The sequence below is a fragment of the Hylobates moloch genome, unplaced genomic scaffold (genome assembly GCF_009828535.3).
Source record: "Hylobates moloch isolate HMO894 unplaced genomic scaffold, HMol_V3 SCAFFOLD_15, whole genome shotgun sequence".
NCBI lineage: Eukaryota > Metazoa > Chordata > Mammalia > Primates > Hylobatidae > Hylobates > Hylobates moloch.
The window spans coordinates 12,535,457-12,554,737 of NW_026652290.1; the positions used below are offsets into that span (position 1 = coordinate 12,535,457).

The 19,281-nt window shown below is 44.0% G+C and overlaps 1 protein-coding gene across 2 annotated transcripts; it reads left to right on the forward strand.

Moving 5' to 3' along the window:
- The first annotated feature begins 871 nt into the window (after window positions 1-871).
- Window positions 872-13,875, forward strand: KPNA2 (karyopherin subunit alpha 2). Of its 2 annotated transcripts, none has more exons than XM_032177833.2 (11): window positions 872-1,015; window positions 2,279-2,376; window positions 2,526-2,663; window positions 6,514-6,602; window positions 7,926-8,194; window positions 8,451-8,545; window positions 8,644-8,907; window positions 9,698-9,931; window positions 10,180-10,362; window positions 12,791-12,940; window positions 13,529-13,875. In XM_032177833.2, exons 2-11 carry the CDS (start codon window positions 2,302-2,304, stop codon window positions 13,619-13,621), a joined length of 1,590 nt encoding a protein of 529 aa, XP_032033724.1. In that variant the 5' UTR covers window positions 872-1,015; window positions 2,279-2,301; the 3' UTR covers window positions 13,622-13,875. The 2 variants fall into 2 exon arrangements, with proteins under 2 accessions (XP_032033724.1, XP_058284981.1); XM_058428998.1 differs by lacking the exon at window positions 872-1,015 and adding an exon at window positions 1,138-1,734.
- The last annotated feature ends 5,406 nt before the right edge of the window (window positions 13,876-19,281 follow it).

A 19,281-nucleotide genomic window follows, 5' to 3' on the forward strand; every position in this document is an offset into this window, starting at 1 on the left:
TATATAAGAGAATGTCTTTTCTTAGGACAGACACCGTGAAACAGGGAAAAGGACATGATTCTGAAACTTACTCTTAAATGTTTCAAAAAGTAACATTAAAATCACACATATGTACACGTGTGCATATGTATACATATATATGTATAGAGAAAGCAATAGCAAATGTGGCAAAATATTAAGATTTGGCAAATCTGGATAAGGATTTGCAATTCCGCTGCATTTGAAATTATTTAAAAATAAAAAACTTGAGTTTTTGGAGAAACAGGCGTAAGAAACCTTTTGTTACCATATTTGCGGCTTCTATACAGTCTTTTATGACGCAATTAAAAAAAAAAACTAAACTAAAAAATGTAACACAAATCTTCCCTCCCATAGTGGCCAGAAATCCCCGCCGAGTACTTTGGGAGTCATAATAGGAAAAAAATGCAAAGCAATGTTTTTCTATAAAGATTACTTATTTACTAATTAGAATTTTTTTATTTTCATGAAGATCAACAACAAAGTTTTTTTTTTAAATAATGACTTTGAGAATCATTTTGTGGTATTCGTTTAAGGCTGTCGCCCAGTAAAACGCCCAGGGACCATGCACGCTTCAACCCTATGGAAACACGAACGGTCCAGGGAACCGCCCCTTCGCGCTGCTTGACGGGATCTGGAGTCATCCCTCTCCGCCCCGCCAGGCGCTCAGGGACCGCCCAGCCGCTCCCTCACCGCCCGACCGCTCCCTCATCTCGCGATGCCATCCTCCTTTTCCCCCCCCACCGCCACTCGCCCCTAAGCCCTATGACTCCCTCCCCTCCCAACGTGTTTTTCAAATCCACCAATGGGCACACAGCTTAGGCTCGAACCAGCCAATCGGAATGCGGAGTCACCGGGAAATTTAAATCGCGCCGGCCGGCTGCACGAGCCACACGGTCTTTGAGCTGAGTCGAGGTGGACGGTTTGAGTGCAGTCGACCAACAGCCGCTGATTCCCCCCGCATCGCCTCCCGTGGAAGCCCAGGCCCGCTTCGCAGGTACAGACTCAGACGGCGGCCCGGCCCGGCCCGAGCGCTAACGGCTTGCCCGCAGGCGGCGTTCGCCTTTTGGGTGGGGGGAGGGAGGCCCGGGTCCACGCCGAGCCTGGCTCTGCCTCCCGCGTTGACTAGGCCTCGGGGGCGACGTTCATTAACCAGGCGGCTGAGTTTCGCGGGGTCTGCGGGTTTAGGGCGCCGACGCTCTGCAAACGGCAGCGGAGGCCTTAACGCGTCGCGGCCGGGAGAATCGGAGCGAGCCAGGCCTGAGGGCTAACGTCCCGGGAGGGCTCGTGGCGGCCCTGGCCTCGCCTCCCCCTCTCTCGTTGCATCTTCCCCGGCGTAGGGGCAGGGGCTGGGGGTGGGAGTTGGGAGCACCGTCTCTGACAACTAGGCCCCGGGGTGGCTGTGCCACCAAGTCGTAGGCGAGCGTAACGAAAGCAAAGATAGCAAATTGTAAGGAGGGCTTTGACTTTTGTCATCTTCTGAATGACGCACAGCTGATGTCATCCTAATTAAGTGCATTCACTCCTAGTCTCTGGAAATGCAAATCAAATATGCGAGATGCGGCACTGCATTTTTAATGTTGACCATAATGTAATGATGAAGCACATTTTTATTTAATTTTCGAGTCTGCACCTATTTTGGCCAAGTAAAGACAGTAAAATAGGGAGAGCCTCCTGAGGATCTGAATTTATTGCCCTGGCACATAATTTTTAGCTGTAAGTTAACTTGGTTCCCCTACTTTGTCTTAAATTAACTATTAGGGACTCTGGAGTATTGAATCAGGCTGTCAGAAACGGTGGACACATTGGCTAGTCCAAATTGAAATACGCTGTAAGCTTAAAGTACACAAAAGATTTCAAAGATGGAGTATGGAAAAAGAATGTAAAAGATGTCAGTTATTTTATATATTGATAACATGTTGAAATCCTATTTGGATATGTTGGGTTAAGTAAAATACATTATTAAAATTAGTTTCACTTGTTTCTTTTCGCCTTTTTAAAAATATGGCTACTAGGAAGTTTCAATTTATATAGCTTGCATTCTATTTCTGATGGACAGCCCTCTCCAGGAAGTCTCAGCCCTTCAGAGGGAAGGGGGACAGTTCCCCTTTGGGTAAAGCTATTTCATAGTGCGGAAAACATGATGATCCCCCCTCTAGTGTACAGATGTGTAGATGCTTGATAATTCAATTCTTATTTGGTACTATTATTGACAAAGGAAAATGATAAAGGAAATATTTTTCTCTTCCCCATCTTTTAGCTTTCTCCCTTTGTCTCATAACCATGTCCACCAATGAGAATGCTAATACACCAGCTGCCCGTCTTCACAGATTCAAGAACAAGGGAAAAGACAGTACGGTGAGTACCTTCTGTTGCTTTCCTGTGGTGGTATTTAAATGGGAAGACATTTGGAAAGGGGTGAAAACTTAGGGATTTTTTAAAAAATGCCCTCACTTAGCAACAAAAACTGGTGTGATAGGTGAAACGGCATGTTATCTTTTCTCAAGGAAATGAGGCGTCGCAGAATAGAGGTCAATGTGGAGCTGAGGAAAGCTAAGAAGGATGACCAGATGCTGAAGAGGAGAAATGTAAGCTCATTTCCTGATGATGCTACTTCTCCGCTGCAGGAAAACCGCAACAACCAGGTAAAAAATGTGTTTTAGTTTATGAGTTACGTGAAATCCAGAAAATCAGTAGGGACTTTTCTTAGAAATTCAAGTAAACTTAACATTTCTAGTCTTACGGTTTTAACTATCTGTGAAGATTTTTTTCTCTGTTCCCAATTAGTAATTGTCTTCTTTCTTGCCTTCTGTAATCCACTGAAGCTGATTTAGGGTTTTCCTTTAGTTCTGACCTTCCTTCAGACTTCCCTGCATTTCTAGCTACTAGCAGGGTACCTTGACCTGACCAGTGTGTCCAGAGGCAACCAGTTTCTGGTTTATCTCTTCTCTTTTTTTTTTTTCCCCGGAGATGGAGTCTTGCTCTGTTGCTCAGGCTGGAGTGCAGTGGCACAATCTCAGCTCACTGCAACCTCCGCCTCATGGGTTCAAGCAATTCTCCTGCCACAGCCTCCTGAGTAGCTGGGATTACGGGCACGCGTCACCACGCTTGGCTAGTTTTTGTATTTTTTTGTTTTTGTTTTTTTGAGACAGAGTTTTGCTCTGTCGCCCAGGCTAGCGTGCAGTGGGGCAATGTCCGCTCACTGCAAGCTCCATCTCCCGGGTTCACGCCATTCTCCTGCCTCAGCCTCCTAAGTAGCTGGGACTACAGGCGCCCGCACCCCGTCCGGCTAATTTTTTTGTATTTTTAGTAGAGACGGGGTTTCAACATGTTAGCCAGGATGGTCTCGATTTCCTGACCTTGTGGTCCACCCGCCTCAGCCTCCCAAAGTGCTGGGATTACAGGCGTGAGCCACTGCCCGGCCTGTTTTTGTATTTTTAGTAGTGGTGGGGTTTCACCATGTTGGCCAGGCTAGTCTTGAACTCACGACCTCGTGATATGCCTGCCTTGGCCTCCAAAAGTGCTGGGATTACAGGTGTGAGCCACCAGGCCTTTCCCGTTTTTGGTTTATTTCTGCCTTTTTTGGTATTCTCTGTTTTTTTTGTATTTGTCACCAGCTTTGTTCAGGACTTCTGAAATATTTACAGTAGCCTCCTAATTTATCAGATCCTTCTTTGTGCCATATACTATTTTTCTGAAATTTTTCCTAAAGTACTGCTTTAGACATGTGTTTTCTCTCCTTAAAATCCATACTCCAAATTGCTTGAACCTGGGAGGCAGAGGTTGCAGTGAGCCAAGATCATGCCATTGCACTCCAGCCTGGGCAACAAGAGGGAAACTCCGTCTCAGGAAAAAAAAATAAAAATAAATCCATACTCCACCTGGGCATGGTGGTTCATGCCTGTAATTCCAACACTTTGGGAAGCCGAAATGGGAGGATCACTGGAGGCCAGGAGTTTGAGCCCAGTCTAGGCAACATAGCAGGACCTTGTCTCTATAAAAAGTAAAGTTAGCTGGACGTAGTGGCGCCGGCTTTTAGTCCTAGGTATTCAGGGAGCTGAGACAGAAGAATCACTTGAGCCCAGGATTTTGAGGCTGCAGTGAGCTGTGACTGCACCACTGCACTCCATGCTGGGTGACAGTGAGACCCTGTCTCTAAAAAATCCCTACTCTATGAAGGCCTTCCATAAAGTAGACTTAACTTAGATTTTCAAATTTATCTTTCATCTGGGCCCTTTCCTACATCTTTTTCTCACAATATGCTTCCTTTTTTTTTGTTTTGAGACAAAGCCTTGCTTTGTTGCCCAGGCTGGAGTGCAAGGTGCCATCTTGGCTCACCATAACATTCGCTTCCTGCGTTCAAGCGATACTTGTGCCTCAGCCTCTGGAGTAGTTGGGATTACAGGCACGTGCCACCATGCCCAGCTAATTTTTGTTTTTTTTTTTTTTTAGTAGAGATGGGGTTTTGCCATGTTGGTCAGGCCGGTCTTGAACTCCTGACCTCAGGTGATCTGCCTGCCTTGGCCTTCCAAAGTTCTGGGATTATAGGTGTGAGCCACCGCGCCCAGCCACGTTATGCTTCCTTTAGCACTCCACGTTTATCTTTTTTTTTTTTTTTTCATTGAATACTACCTATGTTCTATTTCTAGGGTACTAATACTTAAAGCTCATCTTCTCCTTATAGCACTCCTTAGCCTAGTAGGAAAGACACTCCTTTCTCAGGATTCTCTAGCGCCCTGATTCTGCACCCAAAATGGGGAGTAAATGCTGTGTAACCCATTTATTTACCACTTGTTTTATGCTGTTCGTCTACTTGTCACATTTTCTCTGTTAGGTGTCAAGCTCCTGGAGAGAGGGATACTGGCTTTTTGAATTATGGGTAGCATTGGTTCTCAAACCTCCTTTCTACTATGATTCACAACATAAAACTTTTTTTTTTTGCGGGGGTGGGGAAACGGATCTTGATCTGTTGCCCAGGCTGGAGTGCAGTGGTGCGATCTCGGCTGACTGCAGCCTCCATCTCCTGGGTTCAAGTGACTCTCCTGCCTCAGCCTCCCAAGTAGCTGGGATCATAGGGGATCACCACCACGTCCAGCTAATTTTTGCATTTTTAGTAGACATGGGGATTCACTATGTTTCCCAGTCTGGTCTTGAACTCCTGACCTCAGTGGATCCACCTGCCTTGGCCTCCCAAAGTGCTGAGATTACAGGCGTGAGCCACTTTGCCCAGCCAAACGTAAAACATTTATATTTGCAACAACACTTAACCATGGAAATACATAGATTATAAAATTAGATACGAAAATCCTCAGCCGGACATTTTGGCTCACGCCTGTAATCCCAGCACTTTGGGAGGCTGAGGCAGGTGGATCACCTGTGATCGGGAGTTTGAGACCAGCCTGACCAACATGGAGAAACTCCATCTCTACTAAAAATACAAAATTAGCTGGGCATCGTGGCACATACCTGTAATCCCAGCTACTCAGGAGGCTGAGGCAGGAGAATCGCTTGAACCCGGGAGGCAGAGGTGGTGACGAGCCGAGATCCCACCACTGCACTCCAGCCTGGGCAAGAAGAGCAAAACTCCGTCTCAAAAAAAAAAAAAAGTCGGGCATGGTGGCTCATGCCTGTAATTCCAGCACTTTGGGAGGCTGAGGCGGGTGGATCACCTGAGGTGTTGGCAGTTGGAGACCAGCCTGACAAACATGGAGAAACCCCGTCTCTACTAAAAATACAAAAAAAAAATTAGCCAGGCGTGGTGGCGCATGCCTATAATCTCAGGTACTTGGGAGGCTGAGGCAGGAGAATCGCTTGAACCCAGGAGGTGGAGGTTGTGGTGAGCCAAGATCATGCCACTGCACTCCAGCCTGGGGATCGAGTGAAACTCTGTCTCAGAAAAAAAAAAAAGAAAAAATCCTCAGAATGTTGCCTATGACTTCATGTCTTTCTCCCTCAAAGTATATGAGAATGCAAGTGATTGAGACTGACGTAGAAATAATCTTCAGTCTGCTCTGATTCTTGAGTTTTGAGACAAGGACTTGTATGGCGACAGGCAAACACCACCTTGCCTGGATAATTTTTTTTTTTTTTTTTAATTTTTTGTTGGGAGGTCTGACTGTGTTGCTCACGCTGGTCTCACTTGAGCTCAAGCCATCCTCCCTCCTGAGCCTCCCAAAGTGCTAGGCTTACAGGTGTGAGCCACCATGCCTGTCCTTCTCGTTCGTTTTTTCAAATTGTTCAAAGCTGCCTTTTTTAGCGACAAAACACTTGGATACTCCATAACTTGAGAGTCCAGTGAGTCATGACACCAAGTTTGGAAACTGTTCTACATATAAAATAATGAATATTTAACAGGCAAAATTAAATGTAGGGCTAAATATTTAGTAGCTGGCCATAAGCCTAACGATGTTTACACTTGCCTTCACAAGTAAGTGTGGATTTTATTGTTTGTATTTAATCTTAATGATAATGTGCAAAGTTTCACTTTTCTTCTAGGGCACTGTAAATTGGTCTGTTGATGACATTGTCAAAGGCATAAATAGCAGCAATGTGGAAAATCAGCTCCAAGCTACTCAAGCTGCCAGGTAAGTCTTGTCTGTGATAGCGAGGGTAGCCTAAGAAATTTGTGTTTTTAGATTTTTTTTGGGGGGTGGGGTGGGGGCAGGAAGGGACAGACAGATAGTGCAAGGAAAGATTAGGCCAGCCAGCCATAAGCCAAATAGTATTTTTTATTTATTAATTTTTTTGAGAGGGGAGGTCTTGCTATTTTGCCCAGGCTGGCCTTGAATGCCTGAGTTCAAGCAGTCCTCTGACCTCAGCCTCCTGAAGTGCTGGGATTGCAGGGGTGTGCCATTGCACCTGCCCATAAAGTTTTTACCAAAGTAATGTTTCAAGTCGCTGGCAGGGGAAGGAAGAAATAAATAGTAAGTGGGATTGAGATATGCATTTAGAATGATAGATCCATTTAGGAGATAAGTATAATTTGACCTTTACCTCCCACCATACATGGATATTTATGATGTAATAGAAAGGATTAATAAGTTCTATAGCTTGACAGTGTGCAGAAGAACAAATTTCAATGGTAAATTATCATTAAAAAGTTCTAGGCTGGGCATTGTGGCTCATGCCGATAATCCCAGCACTTTGGGAGGCCAAGGGGTCGGTTACTTGAGCCCAAGAGTTTGAGATCAGCCTGGGCAACATGGTGAGACCCAGTTTCTACAAAATAAAGTATTAGCTGGATGTGGTGGCACATGCCTGTAATCTCAGGTGTTCGGGAGGCTCAGGCACAATAATCGCTTGAACCCAGGAGGCGGAGGTTGTAGTGAGCTGAGATCTTGCCACTGCACTCCAGCATGGTGACAGAGCAAGACTCTGTCTCAAAAAATACTAAAATTACCTGGGTGTGGTGGTGCGCACTTGTTGTCCCAGCTACTAAGGAGGCTGAGGTGGGAGGATCACTTGAGCCCAGGAGGTCGAGGCTGCAGTGAGCTGTGATCATGGCACTGCACTCTAGCCTGGGTGGAGTGAGATCCTATCTCAAAAAAACAAAATGTGCTTAACCACAACTATCAGGGAGAACAAATTCAGTGAGAGTATAACCCTGTCAGAATGTGAAAAGTTTTTTTAAAAAGTGACAAAGTCTGTAGTAGATTTCTGCAGGGATGGAGAGGAGGGTAATCTACATTAATTTCTGGAAAAATGGTAGTTAATTATACCGCATATGTGGCACCATACAAGTAATCTGTTCAGCTTCTCTTAGGTTCCAGAATGTCTCAGCATTTAATCATTTACTAAAAAGGCTGTCTGAAGTTCTAAACTCTTGAATTGCATTTTAAATTGGTTTTTATACAAACTCCTTTTGTTAATCACTGTCAACTTTTATTTCTCTTTTTGTTCCTCTTTAGGAAACTACTTTCCAGAGAAAAACAGCCCCCCATAGACAACATAATCCGGGCTGGTTTGATTCCGAAATTTGTGTCCTTCTTGGGCAGAACTGATTGTAGTCCCATTCAGTTTGAATCTGCTTGGGCACTCACTAACATTGCTTCTGGGACATCAGAACAAACCAAGGCTGTGGTAGATGGAGGTGCCATCCCAGCATTCATTTCTCTGTTGGCATCTCCCCATGCTCACATCAGTGAACAAGCTGTCTGGGCTCTAGGAAACATTGCAGGTACTTGGACTTGAAGTTCTTTTGACTGAATGTATCTAAGCGTAATGAGTTGGAAGAAAGGCCTTGTTATAAGTAATAGCAACTTTGTCAAGTTTTGAGCTTGCTTTCAAGCCCTTACTAGGAATGAAAGTGTTGTCTTTACAAAGGCAGCAGAGGGGCATCTAAGTAAGTTTGGGAGTTTTTGCTGGTGCATTCAGTCACTGAACATTGATGGTGTTGGACAAGGTAATAAAATTAATCTTGCCTTTTTTTTCAGGTGATGGCTCAGTGTTCCGAGACTTGGTTATTAAGTACGGTGCAGTTGACCCACTGTTGGCTCTCCTTGCAGTTCCTGATATGTCATCTTTAGCAGTAAGTTACTAACATGAGTAAAGTTACTCACTTCTTCATTCTAATTTCCCCCATCTTCTCAAAAGACAGAACCTCTCATTGCCTATTTTTTCCCCCAGTGTGGCTACTTACGTAATCTTACCTGGACACTGTCAAATCTTTGCCGCAACAAGAATCCTGTACCCCCGATAGATGCTGTTGAGCAGATTCTTCCTACCTTAGTTCGGCTCCTGCATCATGATGATCCAGAAGTATTAGCAGATACCTGCTGGGCTATTTCCTACCTTACCGATGGTCCAAATGAACGAATTGACATGGTCGTGAAAACAGGAGTTGTGCCCCAACTTGTGAAGCTTCTAGGAGCTTCTGAATTGCCAATTGTGGTAAGTTATTTACTTGTAGATTAAGACGTAAGTAGGCCGGGCGCAGTGGCTCACGGCTGTAATCCCAGCACTTTGGGAGGCCGAGGCGGGCGGATCACGAGGTCAGGAGATCGAGACCATCCTGGCTAATAAAGTGAAACCCCGTCTCTACTAAAAATACAAAAAAATTAGCCAAGCGAGATGGCGGGCACCTGTAGTCCCAGCTACTCGGGAGGCTGAGGCAGGAGAATGGCGTGAACCTGGGGGGCGGAGCCTGCAGTGAGCCAAGATGGCGCCACTGCACTCCAGCCTGGGCGACAGCGAGACTCTTGTCTCAAAAAAAAAAAAAAGTGTAAGAAGCATGATCAGGGCTGGGCGCGGTGGCTCACACCTGTATAATCCCAGCACTTTGGGAGGCCGAGGCGGGTGGATCACTTGAGTTCAGGAGTTCGAGACCAGGCTGGCCAACATGGTGAAAGCCCATCTCTACTAAAAATACAAAGAAATTATCTGGATGTGGTGGCACGCGTCTGTAATGCCAACTACTCGGGAGGCTAAGGCAGGAAAATTGCTTGAATCCAGGAGGCAGAGGCTGCAGTGAGCGGAGATCGTGCCATTGCACTCCAGCCTGGGTGACAAGAGCAAGACTCCTGTCTCTCAAAAAAAAAAAAAAGCATAATCAGTTGATAGTAATATTGAAATATTGCCTATTTCAGGCCATGATGGGCCTCTTGTTAAAACTTTTAGGGTATAGAATTTCTGAAGTGCTGGGAAAAAAATAACCAGCACCAACATTTTTTTTTTTTTCCAGACTCCTGCACTAAGAGCCATAGGGAATATTGTCACTGGTACAGATGAACAGACTCAGGTTGTGATTGATGCAGGAGCACTCGCTGTCTTTCCCAGCCTGCTCACCAACCCCAAAACTAACATTCAGAAGGAAGCTACATGGACAATGTCAAACATCACAGCTGGCCGTCAGGACCAGATACAGCAAGTTGTGAATCATGGATTAGTCCCATTCCTTGTCAGTGTTCTCTCTAAGGTAATGAAGTCTTAGGATTTAATCAAGTCATTTTTAGTATTTATAGAAAGCTGTGCTTGATAAGCTTCTTCATGTGTAGGAATCATGGGTTCTACTAGGAGTCCTTTGCTGAAAAATACCCAGTAACCCCTTTCACTTAAGGTTGGATAGAATCTTGGTACTTTCAGTCATTGTTTTTGTGAAAAAGTACTCTTGGAATCTTATTCTTGCAATTTGCTGAAATAAAACCATTTCCTTATGTTTAATAGGCAGATTTTAAGACTCAAAAGGAAGCTGTATGGGCCGTGACCAACTATACCAGTGGTGGAACAGTTGAACAGATTGTGTACCTTGTTCATTGTGGCATAATAGAACCGTTGATGAACCTCTTAACTGCAAAAGATACCAAGATTATTCTGGTTATCCTGGATGCCATTTCAAATATCTTTCAGGTAAGTCCTATCAAGGTGGCTTTGTTTGAATTTGGACTTGATAATAATCAGTTTACTATTTAGACCTGGGGGAGGGCAGCTGTTGTAAGTTTACTCACTAGTAAGCCACAGAATCAGAAAGCCTGTTTATGTGGGCCACACCTTTGATTAAAAATGTGGCAGGCATTATAAAAGAGATGACAAGTGGATGATGTGACCTGAATCGAAGTCAGGCGCTTATGTGGACTCATCACACCTGTTTACTGGGTTGATTTGATTTCCCAATTTCATACCGAATTTTGGTGAAATTAAATTTGAATGACTTGGCCAGGCACTGTGGCTCATTCCTGTAATCACAGCACTTTGGAAGTCCGAGGTGGGTGGATCACCTGAGGTCAAGAGTTCGAGACCAGCCTGGCCAACATGGTGAAACCCTGTCTCTGCTAAAAATGCAAAAATTAGCCATGTGTGGTGGTGGGCACCTATAATCCCAGCTACTCGGAAGGCTGAGGCAGGAGAAACGCTTGAACCCTGGGCGGGGGGCAGAGGTTGCAGTGAGCTGAGATCGTGTCACTTCACTCCAGCCTGGGTGGAAGAGTGAAACTGTCTCTGAAAAAAAAAGAAAAATTGAACAACTTTCATTTTTCTTCTGCTTCTATCCCTAATTGATTCAAGCATACCAGCATATGGCACTTTGTCATAGTGATTGGTGGTAGGTAAGTCCTACTCATCGAGTTTGGATTATAGAGATTTTTACATATAGAAGTTGAGCCTACAGGCTGGGCGCGGTAGTTCACACCTGTAATCCCAGCACTTTGGGTGGCCGAGGCGGGCAGATCACGAGGTCAGGAGTTTGTTTTTTTTGAGACGGAGTCTCGCTCTGTCGCCCAGGCTGGAGTGCAGTGGCGCGATCTCGGCTCACTGCAAGCTCCGCCTCCTGGGTTCACGCCATTCTCCTGCCTCAGCCTCTCCGAGTAGCTGGGACTACAGGCGCCCGCCACCACGCCTGGCTAATTTTTTTTGTATTTTTAGTAGAGACGGGGTTTCACCGTGGTCTCGATCTCCTGACCTCGTGATCTGCCTGCCTCGGCCTCCCAAAGTGCTGGGATTACAAGCGTGAGCCACCGCACCCAGCCAAGGTCAGGAGTTTGAGACCAGCCTGGCCAACGTAGTGAAAGCCCGTCTCTACTAACAATACAAAAAATTAGCCGGGCATGGTGGCGGGCGCCTGTAATTCCAGCTGCTCAGGAGGCTGAGGCAGGAGAACTGCTTGAACCCAGGAAGCGGAAGTTGCAGTGAGCCAAGTTGGTGTCATTGCACTCCAGCCTGGGCAATGAGAGTGAAACTGTCTTAAAAAAGTTGAGCCTTTACCAACCCAAATGTCCAACAACGATAGACTGGATTAAGAAAATGTGGCACATATACACCATGGAATACTATGCAGCCATAAAAAATGAGTTCATGTCCTTTGTAGGGACATGGATGAAACTGGAAAACATCATTCTCAGTAAACTATCGCAAGGACAAAAAACCAAACACCGCATGTTCTCACTCATAGGTGGGAATTGAACAATGAGAACACATGGACACAGGAAGGGGAACATCACACTCCGGGGACTGTTGTGGGGTGGGGGGAGGGGGAAGGGACAGCATTAGGAGATATACCTAATGCTAAATGACGAGTTAATGGGTGCAGGAAATCAACATGGCACATGGATACATATGTAACAAACCTGCACATTGTGCACATGTACCCTAAAACCTAAAGTATAATTAAAAAAAAAAAAAAAAAAGTTGAGCCTTCAATAATGGATGCTGGCCTATCTGTTACTGTGTATAAATAATTTGTCAGTATGTGGCCAGTATTTATTCCCCTCATCTAATCCCCTAAGTTACTTTAAAGCAAATCTGTTTTTTTCATCTATAGATATTTATGTATCTCTTTAAAGTTGAAAATTTAAAGGAAAACTAACCTACATACTATTCCATATGTCCAGTAAATCCTTAATACCAACACACGTTCTGTTTGGGTACATTTAGTTTAGCACTCCATAGGCCATCTTTGCCCTTAGACACCTTGACTACACCTTGTGATTACCTAGGATGCTTTACAAGACAATACGCCCCTGTTCCTATAGCAGACCAGTTGAACTGGAATGTAGTGTTGTTTTAAAAGTTGCCCACATGATTTTGATACATAGAAAAGGTTGAGAGCTACTGATTGTAAGATCTTTGGCTCCAGTTGAAGTAGTGCTAAAAGCAGATATAGATCCAATCACATTGAGTTTCAACAAAATATAAAATGGACATAAAACTATGATAGGCTTGATAAAGGAACTGTTAGGTGCTTATTTCTGCCTGATGTATCAATATTCAAATTATCGATGTTTTCTTCATTAAAATAAAACCAGAGTATATGCCAGTAAACTTGGAATTTTTTTTTTTTCAGGCTGCTGAGAAACTAGGTGAAACTGAGAAACTTAGTATAATGATTGAAGAATGTGGAGGCTTAGACAAAATTGAAGCTCTACAAAACCATGAAAATGAGTCTGTGTATAAGGCTTCATTAAGCTTAATTGAGAAGTATTTCTCTGTAGAGGTGAGTAATGGATGCTAATGTTAATAACAACTTGGAAACATATAAAGTCAAGGCCATGAGCCTTTTTTTCCCTTATACTTTTAAAAATAAGTCTCCTATCTTTGTTAAATACAGTAAAATATCAGTGTGCATAGGACATAATGTACTTATTTGCCCCTCTAGTTTGGCTTGATGGTAATAAAATCTTTTTAAACTTGAGATTTTAAAAGCCACCAGATTAGTTTTAAATGAACAGCCTTGAGAATCTTAGAATATCTTGAGAGTAAGTTAATGGGTGTCATTGTAGGAGGTGATAGAGAAGTAGGCCAAACCCACCACCATGCTCTGGGCCTAATACAGTCTTTTCCTATTGAAAAGTGACAGTTGGGGAAGAAAAAAATCTCAGCCTGTTTCTGTTACTGTAGTAGCATTCAAGAATTGGCCAAGTTTCTGAGACTCTCCCTCCCCTATGTCAGATACTAGAATATCATACAGGATTAAAGGTGTAATATGCAGATCAAGACCTAGGGATTAAATACAGACTTCTAGGTGGGCTGCTGCTTGGAATACTTATATTATTTTTATATTTATTTTTTAATATATTTCCAGGAAGAGGAAGATCAAAACGTTGTGCCAGAAACTACCTCTGAAGGCTACACCTTCCAAGTTCAGGATGGGGCTCCTGGGACCTTTAACTTTTAGATCATGTGGCTGAGACAAATTTGTTGTGTACTATGTTTGGTATTTTGTCTTATTGTTTCTCTACTAAGAACTTTTTTAAATGTGGTTTGTTACTGTAGCACTTTTTACACCAAAACTATACTTGAACAGTTCCAACTGTACATACTGTATGAAGTTTGTCCTCTGACTAGGTTTCTTATTTCTATGTGGAATTTCATATCTTGCAGCATCCTGTAAATAAACTAAAATTAAAATCCACCCTTTTCTTGACTTCACCGTGCCTATGTGTTGCTTTCTAATTTGGGGCCTTTAATGTTGCTAGTGAAAGGTAACCCATCCAAACTGATGGGATTAACCAGAGGTAGTCCTGGCTGCAGTTTTTACAGAAGAACGAATAAAATTTTTTAGAAACCCTCAGCCAGTGTCTCTTTGTCTCCTTGGCCAGGGAGTTGGGCTAAACACCTAAATTTAATCATAAATCTCTCCTGGAGCTACAAGTGGAATTCATTCCTCCCAAACTTCAAGGCCAAATGGGGTTCCAAGGTAAATCATGGCTGCACATGGGCCTCATCTGGGAAAGTGCCCAGTTCTGTTTCATTGATGAGGGGCGTGAGGGTCCACCTTGTCTTTTTTAAAAATATAATTCCCATGGGCTCCTGTACAGTGTAGGTTGATAGCCACTACTCTTTTTGAGATGGAGTCTCGCTCTGTTGCCCAGGTGAAACCCTGTCTCTACTAAAAATACAAAAAATTAGCTGGGATTACAGGCATGGTGGTGGGAGCCTATAATCCCAGTTACTCAGGAAGCTGAGGCAGGAGAATCGCTTGAACTCGGCGGAGGTTGCAGTAAGCCGAGATTGCACCACTGCACTCCAACCTTGGTGACAAGAGCGAGACTGTCTCAAAACCACCTTGGTAAATATATCTTTACCTATAACTTTAATTTTTGTATTTGTTTTTGCTGTAAGCAAGGGAGGAAAGTTAATATTCCTAATACCGTTTGGCAACTATAGTAAAAACTGCTAACACTTATTTTGCTTGTTGAAATAATCTTAAAAGAGTAACATTAAAAGATATCAGTGTTAAACATTTCACAAAGTATTCTTTCATTGCTATATTGCATTTTGGCTAAAAATCAAGCTACTTCATCATTGAAGAAAAACCTTGGGATAATTTTCTTGTTACTGTAAATCCTCATTGTGAAGTAAGATTTTTATTTTAGCATTTGGCCTCTTTAATTGCATAACAGCAGTAAGAGCAAAGTCAGTTTTGTTCATACGAGCCATTGGAAACCTTGTCAGATACAGGACCCAAGTTTAGAAGGCCATTAAGGCCTGGCTGCACCTTACCCCTCTCCACCCTTGCTGGAGCTTGCCAAAACCCGGTGGACTGATTTTGGAAAGCCCTTGAAACATGTCATTTCACTAATGGTGCTTTCTTTTGGGATTGGGCTGTTGACCTAATTGTGATGAACAAAACCCAGCCAAATCATGCAGCCTCCCTCTAACTCCCCATGGGAAAGTGTTAAAAGTGTTTTAGCAACATCACCCATTTAAGTTTCATAACCCCAGCTAATAAAGATGATAAGAAACACCCAAGCTATCAACTAGGGTTTTTTGAGGGCAGAAGTGCAATTTAATTTTGAGCATTTGTATGTTAAATGACATGTTGGCATAGTTTGAAAGCTAATTCTAGTGTCTGTAAACGTTCAGTTCCTCCTAAATATTTGGGACAGTTTCATAACACTGTGTAGGAGGTGTATGCATTGAACCCTCTTAAACTGATCAGTTCGTGCGTTCCAGGCTTTTCACAATCGTAAATGTCTTCCCATCCTAGTTGTGGGAGGTAGCATGGCGCAGTGAAATGGACTAGTATTTAACAGCCAGATCTGTCTGAATTCAAATCCTGCCTCTTTATTATGTCAGTGAAAGACATTTTGGTGGGGCAGCTAAGTGCCTGGAATAAGAAAAGTATAGATACTAATTCCTACATAATAGAAATATCCCAGATAAGTATTACGGCTATTCCAAACTTTTTGTTGTCAGGAATAGTTGTAATAACTGAAGAAACAAAGTCTCGCTGTGTTGCCCAGGCTAGTCTCAAATTCCTGGCCTCAAGCTATCCTCCTGCCTCAGCTTCCCAAAGTGCTGGGATTACAGGCATGAGCCACTGCACCCAGCTGCCTGTAACCTTTTAACACCAAAGATTTCTGTTCTTACATAGACCCTTGTTTTGATATATTTTACCTTCTAGGCTAAGTTATTACTCTTCTTTTTTTCCCCTTATCAATCAGATACAAATCAACATAAGATCACCATACTGGATTGTTTATATACTTAATGATCGGATTCTACTGAAAAGTCAGATATTGTGTCAGCCTTTAGGTCTTTTAGGGGCTTGGCATAGCTCTCTGAACAGTGGAACTGGCTCAAGGAGGGCCCACTGTGACTAAGTTCCTAGACTGGCTGTTAGCCTTTGCAGTATCCCAGTGAGAGGTCTAGCTGTCTTCCTGTGCCCACTGGTTCCCTTTCTCTTAATTCTGTTGGACAGAATAATTGGAGCACCTCCTCACCTAACTTCTCATTGGCCATGAGAACAGGGCTGAACCACCAAAGTCCAACTTGGTGATGGAAGCTTGTCAGTATCAATACCTGACAGGCCCGTAATACTAGTGTTAATGAAGTTTCTTGAATGAGCAAACACTTGACTGTTGAGACAGCAACCACAAAGCCATATTTTCTACTATGAAGAAACTCATGTTTAGAACTTGAACAAGTTTAGGCAGAAATATTGGAAGCTTATCCATAAAAACAAGGGAATATGAGGAAAGATTGGATGAATAAGAAAACTTTGAATCAATTCAAAATTAAAATTAATGGTCAAAGTATGATATCCAGAAGGCATCTCCTGATTGTGGCTGCAAAAAATACATATTTTAAGAGCAAAACTGTTGAAATACAGGACAAATGTAGAAAAACATGTATGAATGAGATGGTCTTTTTCTTTTTTTTTTGAGATAAGAGTTTTGCTCTTGTTGCCCAGGCTAGAGTGCAATGGCATGATCTCGGCTCACTGCAACCTCCGCCTCCCAGGTTTAGGAGATTCTCCTGCCTCAGCTTCCCGAGTAGCCAGGATTACAGGCATGTGCCACCACACCGGGCTAATTTTGTATTTTTAGTAGAGACGGGGTTTCTCCATGTTGGTCAGGCTGGTCTCAAACTCCCGACCTCAGGTGATCCGCCTGCCTGGGCCTCCCAAAGTGCTGGGATTACAGACATGAGACACCACGCTCGGCCAAGATGGTCTCTTTCAACCCTTTGGCTTAGACTAAAGTTGTAGGTGACCAATGACTGTCACCCTACTCTGTTCTTGCCCATCCTTTCAACCAACATCTCAGCCACTCAGCAAAGATTAACTTAAGGAACACAAAGCTAATTTGTTTTCCTTACTTTCTCTCCCTTTCCCTTCCCTTTTCCATCCCTTTCCCTTCCCTTCCTTTCTCTCTCCCTTCCTTCCTTCCTTCCTTCCTTCCTTCCTTCCTTCCTTCCTTCCTTCCTTCCTTCCTTCCTTCCTTCCTTCCTTCCTTCCTTCCTTCCCTTCTTCTCTTTCTCTCTCTCACTCTCTTTCCTTTTTCTCTCCCTCTCTCCCCTCCCTCCCTCCCTCCTTCCTTCCTTCCTTCCTCTTTCTTTCTTCCTTTTCTTCCTGGTAACTCTTTAAAATGTATTTTCCTAGTTACAGAAATAATACTAATTTTAGAAAGTTTGAAAAACGGAATACCACAAAGGTTAAAATAATAACCTAAAATTCTACCTTTGGATTGTATATTTTGGCATTAATAAGAATTCTTAACCTGTGTAACCTGAGATCCAAGATAGGTTATGGGGCTCCTGAACCTCTGAAATTGTATGCACAGTTTACTGTTAAATACATGTGGGTGCTTTTCAAAGAAAGGGGATCATAGCCTGGGGAAAATTAGGCCCTTAAAGGTAGAGCTACTTCAAAATATTACAAGTTTCAAGTGTAGTTCCTTTCCATTTCTTTTCTTTCTTTTTTTTTTTTCTTTTTTTTTTTGTTTCTTTTGAGACGAAGTCTCACTCTGTTGCCCAGGCTGGAATGCAGTGGCAAAATCTTGGCTCACTGCAACCTCTATCTCCCAGGTTCAAGCAACTCTCCCACCTCAGCCTCCCGAATAGCTGGGATTACAGGCATGAGCCACCATGCCCGGTAATTTTTGTATTTTTAGTAGGAGACGGAGTTTCACCATGTTGGCCAGGCTGGTCTTGAACTCCTGACCTCAGGTGATCCACCTACCTCGGCCTCCCAAAGTGCTGGGATTACAGATGTGAGCCAATGCACCCGGCCTATTTTCTACACATTTGTAAATGTGCTTTTTTTTTTTTTTTTGGAGATGGAGTCTCGCTCTGTTGCCTAGGCTGGAGTGCAGTGGCATGATCTCGGCTCACTGCAACCTCTGCCTCCCAGGTTCAAGCGATTCTCCTGCCTCAGTCTCCCGAGTAGCTGGGACTACAGGCGCATGCTGCCGTTCCCGGCTAATTTTTTGTATTTTAGTAGAGACGGGGTTTCACCGTCGTTGACCAGGCTGGTCTCGAACTCCTGAGCTCAGGCAATCCACCCGTCTAGGCCTCCCAAAGTGCTAGGATTACAGGCGTGAGCCACCGGGCCCGGCTTTTTTGACGGAGTCTCGTTCTTGTTGTCCAGACTGGAGTGCAATGGCGCAATCTCGGCTCATTGGAACCTCCACCTCCCGGGTTCAAGTGATTCTCCTGCCTCAGCCTCCTGAGTAGCTAGGATTACAGGCATGCACCTCCGTGTCCAGCTAATTTTTATATTTTTAGAGACGGGGTTTCACCATGTTGACCAGGCTGGTCTCGAACTCCTGACCTTGTGATCCGCCCACCGCGGCCTCCCAAAGTGCTGGGATTACAGGCATGAGCCACTGCACCCAGCCGCTTTTGTTTTTTTTTTAATGTCACTCCCTGAGCCTAAGTTTACGACCTCAGATCAATGAATGTAACTGCCATTTGACTAAAGAACTCCAGTTGAAGAGGCGTTTTAGCTGCTGTCCCTAAAAGATGGCATTTGGTTGACATTCGTTCCAAAAGCATGATGAAACACACTAAAAATCTGTGGTGCCTTTGTCCCAGGAAAGGGAAGGTGGCAAAGGTTTATATCTCTTGTTTGGCCAGGAGTTCAGTTTCCCTGCAAGCCCCAGAGGGTGGGTGGTAACAATGGGACGTGTTTGGCTCCTCATCCTCCTGCTGACAGCCAGGTCTCAAGACAGGCAAGTCCCACACTTCCAGGCTCTGGATCCGAGCTTCGCTGCCGCAGGAGGAAAGGCTTCTGACTGTGGTTAGGAAGCACAGAACTGGCCTGGCCTTCACCAGCGTAATCAGATCTGTCATTCTCTTTAGGAGCCGGCTCTGCTCTAGGCCTTGTTCTTTGCTCTGGAGGTAACAATTGCTATTTTTCTTTGGTATTTCTGCTGTAGTGATCATACTTGCTCTTCTCATAGGAAACCATGGGAATCAGCCCAAGTCACAGCTGGCTCCCAGATGGCTCTTGCTCCTGTGACCCCACCAACATTCCAATGCTGATTTGCTTGGGAGGTTCAAACTTGGCTTGCCGGGGCACCATGCTTCTGGAACCCCACCCTGGGAGAT

Bases quoted from the DNA above. Each gene is read 5' to 3' on its own strand.
- KPNA2 (XM_032177833.2), top strand. From the start codon at position 2,302: ATGTCCACCAATGAGAATGCTAATACACCAGCTGCCCGTCTTCACAGA. The intron at 2,377-2,525 runs GTGAGTACCTTC...TCTTTTCTCAAG, and splicing joins ACAAGGGAAAAGACAGTACG to GAAATGAGGCGTCGCAGAAT. The intron at 2,664-6,513 runs GTAAAAAATGTG...CTTTTCTTCTAG, and splicing joins AGGAAAACCGCAACAACCAG to GGCACTGTAAATTGGTCTGT.